Source organism: Mya arenaria, chromosome 13 (assembly GCF_026914265.1).
Source record: "Mya arenaria isolate MELC-2E11 chromosome 13, ASM2691426v1".
Classification (NCBI taxonomy): Eukaryota; Metazoa; Mollusca; class Bivalvia; order Myida; family Myidae; genus Mya; species Mya arenaria.
The window spans coordinates 17059540-17072353 of NC_069134.1; the positions used below are offsets into that span (position 1 = coordinate 17059540).

Sequence of the window (12814 nt, forward strand, 5' to 3'; positions counted from 1 at the left end):
GTCCATTCGGCGTGTTTATCAGCAGTCGATTTGGCATGTTTGTCGGCAGTCCATTTGGCGAGTTTGTCAGCAGTCAATTTGGCGTGTTTGTCAGCAGTCTATTTGGCATGTTTGTCAGCATTCTTAAATTGCCATTAGGCCACACGAAATTTATAGTAACGATCGTCAGCTTTTGGCCGAGAAAACTTGGGACAAGCGGGCGAAATAGATATTCAAATTTTGAAAATAGAAGCGAGCGAAGGCGAGACATTTTTACTATAGCATTGATATATGGATTGATAGTCCTAAACAAATGTATGACTCAACCTTGTTAGTTAAATGAAATTCCCCCATGAAGTTTTCCGGAAGTTGTCAGATACTTAACATGCTTTTGCTTGGTTTCCATTTTCTGAAAAATAGCTGCGGTAAATTCGACGAAAACTACCATGAGGTCGTAATAAATTGGTTTCCCGCCTAATACTATTTCCAGTCCTATGTCCTCGTAAAATGCATTTATATGCATGTAATACGTAATATAAATTTTACCATTATACTTTCTATCTGCTGTGATAATTTTATGACGAATGTCTGACTCATTACGAGAAACCCATTATATAAAAACATATCCTTGTTAAGATTGCATAAATATAACTTTTTGTTTGTTTGTATAATTCGCCTGGCTAACATTTCTTTATAACAACATGCTATATGTCGACTGTTTAACTATTCACAGACATCTCAATGGTTCATGTAGAAAAAAAAGAAAGTTGAAATAAATTTGTTATTGGTAAGTATTCACTTTTTTCACAATCTTAAAAAATATCCATAGACCCTTGTCCATTGAAAATTGTGAATATGTATCACCATTATAATTTACTTATTTATTACTTACTTATTTATTTATAACGATTAAAAACTCGGTATATATTAACAAGAATATACCTGTCGCAAATGTTAACGATAACATTGATAGGATGATTCATTCCAGGCGTTTACCTTGGCACATTAGCCATAATGCAGCCATTAATGAATGAGGGTAGACCTGTATAGATATAGTAATTATTGCATGTAAAGATAATTATGTCAATTCATTCCCATTTTGTATCCATCTTCATTGCTTCTTTCTTCTTCTTCTTCTTTAATGTATACACCAATGTTTCATAGTTGATAGAAACGCATGTATTTGGTTTGGTTTTTCCAAAGGTATATATATAGTACAGTTCGATCCAAGAGCGAGAATGGGAGGTAATGCAAAATATTGAAAATCAGATACTTCCTCGGCGAGTATCGTCCCCCATCCGTTCATGGGTCATAACCGGTCATTCAACCAGGAATTTACGATCTTCCCGATCTATCTTCGCTTTGTTCACAAATAAGAATACAATGAAATTCAAATTATTTGATTTTGTTAAGAACACTTTGATTTTTGTTTGGGAATGCTTCTGAAAATAAGGGATTTCAGAGGCTATATATTTTGGAGGTAAAAACAGGGTCCGTCGCTTGAGGATGTAAGCGGGTACCGGCTATGGCGAAGAAGGGTAAAATGGCCTTGTTTATAAACTCAAAGAAAGCGATTACGCACCTAAATGTCATCCTTACATGTATGGATTAATTTCCACATATCTTCTGAAATAGCCTCTTAGACATTAACTGCGAAATGACTAATTGGTTACCATTCGGGTGGTGGGTGGATACATGTTGTATAATACTCTTTAACGTGTTTCTGAAAACATGTCGCTCTCTTGGTGTAATATGTTATATATCAATTCATGCCATCCCTGTTTATTCAATTACTTATAAGAATGTTTCAACTTATGTTTACCCTCATTCGAATTATGATAGATATAATATATATATACACATGAAATCAAACTTAAACCTATTCAGCCGCGTCGTTGATGTAAAAATTCGGCTCATAATTTAAATGCATAATGTGCACGTGACTGACATGGTTGGTTCAACGATGGTCCACCCGTGTGTGCACTGTTACTATTTTTAACGAACTCTTCGCGGAAGGAAAAGTTACCATCACGCACACTGATATTAGTTGTATGTAACCCCACACTATCAATTTGGCCTGCTCAGTACGGGATTTGTGTCTTAACAAATCCCGAGGTCTGTCTTGCAATGTGCATTGTGTAATTCAGGCAAAGGCCTGCATGCATCTCACAGAAAATATGTATCTTCTTAAACTGGTCTAAACTTGGTAATCAAGATATGATTCTTATTCCAGCTTTGGGTTTGAAGAAGAACACAAGCGTTTGCTTGTGCATGTAAAGCTCTCTAAGATACTTTGTGAATTGTGCATTGTAGATGGCAACATGTCATTATTGATACGGGTATCAGTGAAACACTCCGTTGTTCTGGCAACCAGTGTGATCTTGATATGCTTTGTCAAGTCACGGCGTTTGCTGTTCAAAAGGCATGCTTCTCGCATGCTGTCAATCCACTCGTTAATATCTCCGACTCGCATAACTGTTATGTCCTTCAAGATATCATCATCCATATTTATGTTGAGTGATATTATAACAAATTTCAAATTATGTCGTTTAATCGTTTTAACAATATACATAAGTCGTTAAAACGAGAATTATTTCTATTATAAGAGTTTAATTGCGTCATACAGGCGAAAACAATTGTGTGCCAAATTTCGAGTCTTTTAGAGTCTCTGCTTGTACTTCTACGACACAAACGAAAGGGTGGCATTTTATGCTAGGTATTGTAAAAAATACATACTTTCTGTATTACATGATATTTTCTAAGAATACCCCTGAGCGTAAACAAGTATCAAGCAGAACAATAGTCAAAGAATTGTCAACAGGTATGTGTGTGTGTGTGTGTGATCTTTTTAACACTCACAGTTGGGTTGATAGTTCAAAAGACAATTGATCAGAATAAAGTGGACCCATTGAAATAGCTATTCAATGGCTTTCAAATAATTAAGACGTGACTTGTGTTTGCAGTCTCTAACTTTGTTTATTTTTAAGCATATTCTTCTGAAGGCGTATCGACTTTAGGGCTGGGCAAATATTAAGTAAATATAAGCACTTTGGATACCGTCATTGCACGGCCAATGTTACACGAGTCTACTATTTGAAATATATCGTATCCAAATTTGATAACAATTTCTATACGATACCAACTATTAACATGTAAAAAGTCAATGCGTATTTGTCTCTGAATGTGATAAATTATTCGGAAATCAATCCTTGTGAACCAAAATTGGGTACACACTGATAAGATTTATTTCTTAAATAATTTTCAATTCCATTTGCCTAAAACTGATTATGTTTTAGGAAAACATTGTGATTTGTGCTTGATTAATGAGCAGACACAGGTTGTGTGTTACCAACGCCAACATATCTCTGTTAGGGGCCCAGTATTAGGTGGACTGTGCAGGTGCAAGGTAGATGATTTAGTTAAAAGGCAGGTACGTGTGAATTACATAATATATAAGTTATTTAAATTTCTGTTTATTTTTTAAGTTATCTAATTAGATATTTGATTGATAAACTATATATTTATTCATAAAAGAGAGCATGGAGTTTGTTTTTTTTTAAATTTATTATTATATTTGTATTAACTGTATCTTTTGTTATTTACGTTATTACATGTTATTAAAGTTGCTATAGTGACGAAATCGATTATAATATCATTAGTTTTGTTATCATTATATTATTATACTCATTATTTTTATCCACCTGAAACTACTGTGAAATCACAGTATTAAACGTAGCTAGGTATATTAAAGCTTCAATGTTATTAGGAAGCTCTACTCTGGAAAAATAACTGTTTCTTAACATCACATCATCAGTATCATCTCGGTATTTTCCTAAATATGTTTCATAAATACATAATATTTTGCCCCATATTAATGGGGAATACTGCGGGTGGTGCAGGGAACCAAAACAGTAGTAAATATTTCAGAAGTGTAACAAAATGGTATATGAAACAGTGCGCCGGGTGTTAAAAACTTTGTTTAAGTACATAGTAACGCAAAGAACTTTCATGTTTAAATAAAATGAAATATCTTGTAAGAAAAAACTGCTTGGTTCTGTTCTTTTAAAGTTAACATCGTTGTTAACGGAATCGTTGTTAACTTTCAAACCGTTACTGCTGTGGAAGTGTAATGGATACACTTGTGATCTGCAGTATATCTGACAAGATGTGAGCCAACTGTCTCAGCTGTAATTGAGTTACCAGTTATGATAATCGCAATTGACCTGTGGACAAAATCGATCTAACGATTATGTTCATCTTCAATAATCCCAGATCCGTGCCTTTTTGCAAAAAAGCCGCACAATATGTATCGGCTCATCGTTGCTATCTTTGAGGGCAGATCTTAAAACAAAAATATATTATCACATACCTTGCAAACGTTTTACCACGTCGATAGATTGTTGTATTTCCAAATGTGACACACATAGATTTTACGGTATATGTTGAAGAAATCCTAATTTATTTGTCAAATTATATAAACGGGAATATATCTGAAATTAAACTTAGGAAATTTATTTTTATTTTTGCATATATTTTTATTTTTGTCTTATCAAAATGGTGTTGTTGTTTAGCGTCAATCTTAAATACTTATCTAGTTATCCTGAAAAAAACGAACCATTGAAAAAACGTATACTAAATGTGTGATATCCTATGTGGAATCAATTGTTAGATATATTTCCACTGCAAAAGAACTTAAAATTATACTTTATTTAATTGTATTGACCATCGAAATCACGCAAAATGCATCTGATTTTCTGATACCAAATGTGGGAATACTAGTCCATACTAGTATTGAGCATGTTGTTTGTAGTCGGAATTATTGTAAAGGAAATTAAAAAATATTCGACAAGATCGATGATCATATAAAATGAGTTTGATTGTTTTTTCGATCGGGAAGCCCAAAACCAATCCGTTCGCGGACGTAAAACATAGAAACGACTTGGTATGGCCTTATCACTGTATAGCCAATCTACCCTTCTAGCCTTAAGCGATATTCTTGTTTGATACGCATATATTTTTTTTTTCATTATTTTTTACGAAATTATAAATGCCTATCATTTTCCTGCCATTTCATTATGTACGCGTATTGATACTGATGGTTTATCCGACATGAGATCACAAACAGACACCAGCCGTATAGTCTTATCACATCAATCAATGATAGCTTTTAAAGTCTTTTCATTGAAATTTAAATGACTTTAACAACTTTGAAAATTCCTCTTCAGTTAACTGTTGACAATGTTTGTTTCAAGCACTTGTCTAAAGAATAGGTGGAATGAAAGGCTGTTGAAAGCCCTCAAGAAAAGAGGCCTGCTGTCTTTACTTAAAAACCTAGACAAACGACATGCATTTCACGACTTTTATTCAGTTGGTCTACTTGCTCCACGGAGTCACAGGAATGCCTTTTATCCGATGTTTATAGTTCTATCGACTGATTTGCATTCAAATTTACACACTTGTTACTTCAATATATCAAAGATTATGATTTTTTGTAAATTATGAGACAGAAACATTAAATGGACACAACGTAGGCTTAGCTTGTCATTATAAGGGCATTCAACAATGTAAAATTGGGTTGGGAATGCCGAAAAATACAATATTTGTTAAGTTCATGTTTAACTTAGTTTTGCGGAACATTTTTTTCAGGAGTAGAACAAATATTCTTTGCAAAAATACATTCATTTCCTGGTTACAAAAAGGCAAATATCTTTCTTAAAATACCCGCAATCACCACAAAGCGGCACTATATTGTTGATCGGGTATTCTGTTTATTTTGATACACCGTGAATACATAGCAATTTGGTATACAAACGTTTCCGTTAAAATGTAAATGCTTTTTGACTGAAAAACGGATAAAATCGTATTCTAAGGCAATCAAAGCCTTTCTACAACTATCTATGTTGCAGCGGATGTATGTTTTATGCTTGTTAAATATTGAACCTAAAAACTAAATAAAACAAGGTTTTTTTAACATTTATGTTTTGGTACGTCAAATAAACTTTTTCGATTTAGAAGGACCTTAAACATAATACATGCAGTAAACAAACTAGCCCTTGTTACGAATTACGATATAATGTTACCATTGTTGTTTAAAAACAGTCAGTACCAGGAATAGAGAATATACGGTAACCATTCTGAGTCTATACTGTGGCAGATTTACACCTTGTATCGAATTAAGATGTCATCTTACCATTGTCGTCCAAAAACATGTGATGCAATATTAAAATGTTGCAGTCAGTACCTGGAATACAGAAAATAGTCAAAATACGGACAACCATTACTGTTGCCCTGTGTGGCAGATACCTTGTTAACGGGTATTATATTTCTATAATGTGTCTGTGTGTCAACATTTCCATAAATACCAGTGTGTGTATTCCACGTGACAAATTACATCATATATGCTGCGTCGGAAGGCCACATTTTGCTTAAAATGAAGACTTAAATCAAAGATAACTTTTCCTTTACTACACTATTTTAAATAAAACAAAGGGCAGTTTATGCCGCTTAAATAGCCCCGCCTTCCTTGTATTACCGAAGTTTGATAAGGTGATTAGTTTCATCAAACACTTCGACAAACCTGTTTCCAAAATAGTGTTTTGACGGTGCTCCGTCAGACGGCCGTACTTTGAAAAGGTTTGTCGAAGTGTTTTAAGAAACTAAACCCTAAATCAAACTCTGGTAAAAGACTGAAGGTGGGGCTCCGTAAGCGGCGTAGACTGAGCTTTGTTTCATTTAAAATGGTAAAGAAATAGTTATCTTTGTTTTAAGTCTTCATTAGAAACAAAATATTGCCTTCCGACGTAGCATTTATGACGAAATTTATCACGTGGTATACACACACTGAATACGCATGTACACAATGTATGTAAAGGACAAACAATACATTTCCTTATAAGACTTTCATGCTCCGTTATCAATTTCGTTTCAGGATGAAAGATACAGCAAGTCATAGAAAGAGAACAAAATCTGAGAGTGACCGTACGGCCGACCACAAGGCGGCCGGGAAAGGTCAGCACCATGGTCCTCCGCATGGCAGCAGTCAGCAAGGGAGCCACCATGCCGGAAGTCAACACGCCCATGCAGCGAGTCATCACAAAGCCGAGCATAAAGCCGACCACGGACATCAAAAGGGGGAACACGGCCACCACAAAAGTGAACACGGCCATCATAAATCTGATCATGGCCAACACAGGGCAGGTCATACCCATCATGGTCATCACGGCGACCACGGTCACCATGACGACTTCCATCATTCGGCGTCCTCCCATGTGTTCCGACAACGCACAAATACCATGTTGTCCAGAGGAGGCCATTCCGTTCACGGCCACGGCCATGATATTGATAAACGAAGTGTCGCTACGAACGAAGGACCACCTCCCGTTGTTTTTTATGAAAATACGTATAAACTGACTCCCGATTGTAAAGTTCATGAGGGCAAAATAAGAGATGCCATCCAAAGGGTCTTAGAGGAAAACATAACCGAAAACAAGTATGACCCGAGCATTTGTGGTTCAAAGTGTAAAATTATCACTGAAATCATGAAAGAGCGTGTGAAACAACTAGACATGAACAGGTTCAAATTTGTTTGCATGGCAAACATTGGTCAGTTGTATGACCAGTCGATGGTTGTGACGTCACGCTGCCTCTGGGACCATCGATTTGACAACGCTGTTAGCGTTACACACAAATCTGGAGACATCATAGCTGTCGGCTTAGTATTTGCTATATATGCTGAATAGAGTTGTGAACATACGATTTAAGGACAAATTCAAATGAAAGACATGATTAAACTGTTTCTTGCTTTATGAACTGCCGCGTGTGTATACTAGTTGTTAATACATATTGAAAGTTTCTAACCCGTCTTCTTGGATGGATTTGTTTTCACGTGTTGAAGTCATGGTCTCCTTATATATAGAGTCAACGACAGCTGCGACATCTTCATTTATGTTCACGCACTGCTTCCGTTGGTTTTATTTAAATGAAATAGACAATATCATCCAAATATTTAATATTTAACAATTTACTTTCATATATGTATCCATTCTCGACACCCCAGCGTATCATAGCTTACGGTGGGTGCCGAGGATGATATGTATCGGTCGTTTTCAAAATAGATTGGGGTAAGCCTCTCACATCTGGACACACACATTTTGGTGCACGGATGTGTAATACAGTGTAGATATGGAAACACTTAAAATATGGAGTATTTGATAGGCAATGATGAATGTGAGACCGCGTAGGCTCATCCCGTAGCTCACGTGACATATATGCGTTACATGTTTGCTATATATATATATATTATGGTCGGGACTAAGCTTCGACTTTGACTGACAACCGGTTTTCGAATGACCGCCTGTTTGAACGACCGCAGTTTTACTATATTCGTAACGTATATAACTCGTGCAAAGGGGAAAAGGCATGGTCATTATGCATAAAGCCGTAATGTATTTATAAATATTGATGATGATGATGATGATGATGATGATGATGATGATGATGATGATGATGATGATGATGATGATGATGATTATTACAATTAGCTATTTCTTTTTTCCCGCGCTTATTCAATATGCAATAAGTTAAAAGCAACCGTACCCCATTCAACATATACATGTACATTGATTTTTTGAAGTTATGAATAAAAAAAATAATAATTCAACAGTTAATCAAATATGAACACCTAAAACTTGTTTAAATATTTAAACAGTCTTACAATAATTGAATGAGAGGATACAAGTCTGGATTTTTATTTTAGTTTTTTAATGGATGATAAGTTTAAATGATTTATGAATTTTTCAAACGCACACAGTTCGCCTTTTATTAAAAGTTATCATATTTCAAGTTGCCGTATAAACCCACCAAGTTTGCCCCCTTATATTAGCCTCCGGGTTCAAATTTAACTAAAGGTACAACTGTAAGTTATTCAAAAAGGGTAATTATATAGACTTATCAAACTCTCTCTCTATATATATATATATATTTATTTTATCATTGTTGTCGATGAAAAAAGAGTCAAAGTGCATCTTTCACAAAATACCTGTCAATTTAAGAAAATAATCGGACCATTTAAATCTATGAAAAACATGCGCACGTGTGAAAGATGGCGAAATGTTGAAGGAGATAAAACGATTATATTAAATAAGTCTTGAGGATTAATATTTTATTGTTGATCAAGTCTAAGAGAGGTACTATACCATTTTCACTCCGATCTACCTAAAATTTCAGCCTGACCTACAGGGTTTCTCCGTTCTCCGACTGATATGAAACCGGAAGTCACCATTCGTCAAACAGGAAGTGTTTTTTAACAATTTTACATTCGGAAATCAACCTCTGCAAATATGACCATATACAGCTCAATTTACCTTATTGTAGCCCTCATTGCAGCATGCTTCTCCATGAAGGGCTACCAAATCCTTCATTCAGGTACCAGGTTAGGTACTAGTACCATCTCTAAGACCATACTGTTTTAGGAACGCCCTTGTGATGATACCCGACTGTTACCAGCATTTGTGCCACTGGAAGAATGTTGTTATAAAGCACAATCATCATACCTTCGATTGCTTTCTTTGGTGCGATGAATAACCAGTCTGATAGTGCTTTCTTCAGTTGAACAAAAGTTTTTGCTCTTCATCGGACAAAAATTGTATAAAGCTAACATAGAAAAGTCTTTGATAAACAATCGACCAAACCAATGAAGTTCAACATGCTTTAAACATGTAGAAATTGACCAATCTTGGACCACACTAATTCCATGTCAAGTCATGACTTATTTGAAGTAACTCACCTTTCTACACCAGAACCCAACTTCCGTTTTAAACAGGGAGCATTTCCTGGGCTTCAGTTTCCGGTCAAACTCTTTCAATCGACCTTGGGCTTTCTGTCCGATTTTCATTATATTTTTGAAAAGTTGTATTCATAAAAATCATCTAAGAAGCACTTGTTAAAAATGATCTGGTTTAAGTCGCTGTTAGCTACTATCTAGAGTGTTTTCATATACAGGTTCACCCTCCTTTGTACGTGTGCCATATATAGCAGAGTGAACTTGTTGATACTTTCGTACCATTTGTATTGCCTGTTGGATTGTGCTGAGCTCTTCCATGCAAACCATATGGCCTTCTTTATCAAGCAACCTTAACAAAACCTGATGATAATTACGCAATTCATGAACTTTTCAGACAAGTCCCTAAAATTCCGAGTTCCATTTTTCTGCCTGCCCAATCTTACAGAGACCAAGCATAGTCTATTGTTATTCCAATGATGCGACGTCAACGTAAACGTTTCACCTTTCAGCAGGACAACACACGTCCGCATACAGCAATAGTCACAATGGACTTCTTACGTACAAATAACATTAACACATTAGAAGGCCCTTAAAGACACCGGATATAAACCCTTAAACATGTTTGGGGTGAATTAGAACGTCGTTTACGACGACGTCGACCAGCTCCACAGAGACGTTATAAGCTTGCCAACGCATTGAGAGAGAAATGGGCTCTTATTCCGCGGCACGTGGTGCGACGTTTGTGTCGATCAATGCCGTCCAGAGTAAGAGTGGGGTTGGGCATACTCATCTTTAAAGTTCATGCGAAAACTTGAATCCTCCTCCGTTCCGACGTACCTTATCAACCAACGTTGCTGTTTAACCAAATCGAATAATTTGTGTATGTACACGGTGGTATTTTTTAGTTCCTATGAAATTGGAATTATAAGTATATACAACTTACAATGTTTAAGTTTTCACTTTGAACTTCGGTAAGGCGTTTCTTATGTCCTCCAGTTTATTACAATGGAGATATGACTGGCGAATCTTCATCGTCATGTCTAATGTTCTTTTTACTACAAACAAGTGGCATTTTTTAACAAATATGCATGAATCGCGTTCAAAATTACCTCAGCCTGAGGCTCAGATACAAATTTGGCAAGTAAACGGGCTGTACGAACGTCAAGCAAGAGCTCACCCAACCACAACACAGCTCTACCCTCAACCCAAATCTGAAATACAGTCACCACAGGCTGACTGATCTGATTCTCATGTCCTTTGTCACTCAAAAAAACACTTGTGTTCGTTTTAAGTGTGCCAAACATATATTAACGCGGCTCTATGAAGCTCTACCAAATGCACAAAAAACAACAGCTTCGCTATTATTGAGACCACTCAGTGTAAAGTAATCCTTTAGAGTTTATCAAGTCAAAACAGTGTCCAGAAAATCCGAATTCTGCTACAGTAAAATTATTTTAAGCTCTTCTACCAACCTAGTTACCAAATTAAATACCAATGCAGCTAAAATTCAGTTCAGCATGTGTCCGGCAAACACTAAGGCAGCATAGCAATCAGCAATCTTAACCAAATTAAGCTTCCAGAGTCTGACCATCACTGTTGTGACTACAGTTATATATTACTGTCAAGCATACCAACATACATCTCGCTTCATTATGACAACATAAGCTTAATCAGTGTCAATAGACTACACTTTCTCAACAATAAACCCCAGTTGGAGCCAGCAAACATATACGTTGATGTTATTAAGCAAACTCAGTACTGTTGTGGGCTAGCTCTGGCCCTACGCGTATTACAGTTCTGGCGCGGACTTTAGGCTGACATCCGGGTGATAAGTCACAAACGATAATAACCGTTAAAATATTCATTCAGTTTACTATGTTAACATCAACAAGAAAACATGTATGGTAAAACCGTCGTTTTGAGAAAGGTTAAAATGTTGTTATTGTTTATGACTAAAGCAGTTTTATTTCCCTGTCAATCAAATACTAAAACAGTCAGCCATCAAACGCCTTAAATTGATAAAATGTTAATAAAACCTTAGCAAAATCTTATAAATTACTTAAACGTTGTAAAACAGTTCCACTATTTATTTAACTAATGTTCTTTAATATTTCTTAATTCTTTTATGCTACAGTATAATTACTTTGAAAAAATGCCGAGATGTAAAACGCAGGCTTCCGCCACGAAAGAAAACTGGAGAACTCCTGAGCAAAAATCTACGCTCCTTATTATATGCCTGATGCAGACTACTGCATCGACTCGTAGATCGACACCAAAAAAGCGCATCGACTACAGCTGATCGATCTAGGAAAATGCGATCAATCGACTAAAATTGAATCGACTAGTAAAACTTTGATCGGTCTAAAAATAGAACCGCTGAAAATATGGCGATTAAGATAGTTATGCTAGAATATACATTTTCGCCTTAAGTTTTCAGGGCTAAAGCAAAGCAAAATTACAATACAGGGTAAAAATTATCAACCTCTAGAGTTTAAACTTCGCGGTTATAGCAATCTCATTAAAATCATATCGTGACGTTCACTTCATTTCATTTAAGGAATGAATTGCGTGGTTGATGTCATTATCGGGGTATGAACGCAATTGGGTTGGTCAATGTGTGTGGAGTCCGAAGGACTCCACGCGTACTTTGACCAACCCAATTGCGTTCATATCCCCGATAATGACATCAGCCTCGCAATTCATTCCTTATATTTACACCAATAGTTCATTATTTCATTCAAGAATTGTAAAAAATACTTCATTTCATTTAAGAAAACCTTTCAGTAATCCGTTCTTACCCATTCTGTAAATAGAACGACCCGACTATATCCGGAAACATTTTTTTCAAATGACGTCACAATAACGCGGGAAAAGATCAACCACTTGAAATCTCTTTAAAACGTAAAATTGAAACATTTCTGGTACCGATATATTTAAAATATAATAAACTAACACTTTTAAAAATGTTGATCTATATTTTACGGGACCTGCAGACACAATACAACCAATAACAAGATCAATAGCTTTCGTGTATATTGGTATGCAATGAATAAC

The 12814-nt window shown here is 35.7% G+C and overlaps 1 protein-coding gene across 1 annotated transcript; it reads left to right on the plus strand.

The window, feature by feature from the left end:
• Positions 1 to 3379: 3379 nt before the first annotated feature.
• Positions 3380 to 7835, plus strand: LOC128214282 (dynein light chain Tctex-type 5-A-like). The gene is made up of 2 exons (XM_052920671.1): positions 3380 to 3405; positions 6908 to 7835. The coding sequence occupies exon 2, from the start codon at positions 6909 to 6911 to the stop codon at positions 7716 to 7718; it is 810 nt and encodes a 269-aa protein (XP_052776631.1). The 5' UTR covers positions 3380 to 3405; position 6908; the 3' UTR covers positions 7719 to 7835.
• Positions 7836 to 12814: the final 4979 nt, after the last annotated feature.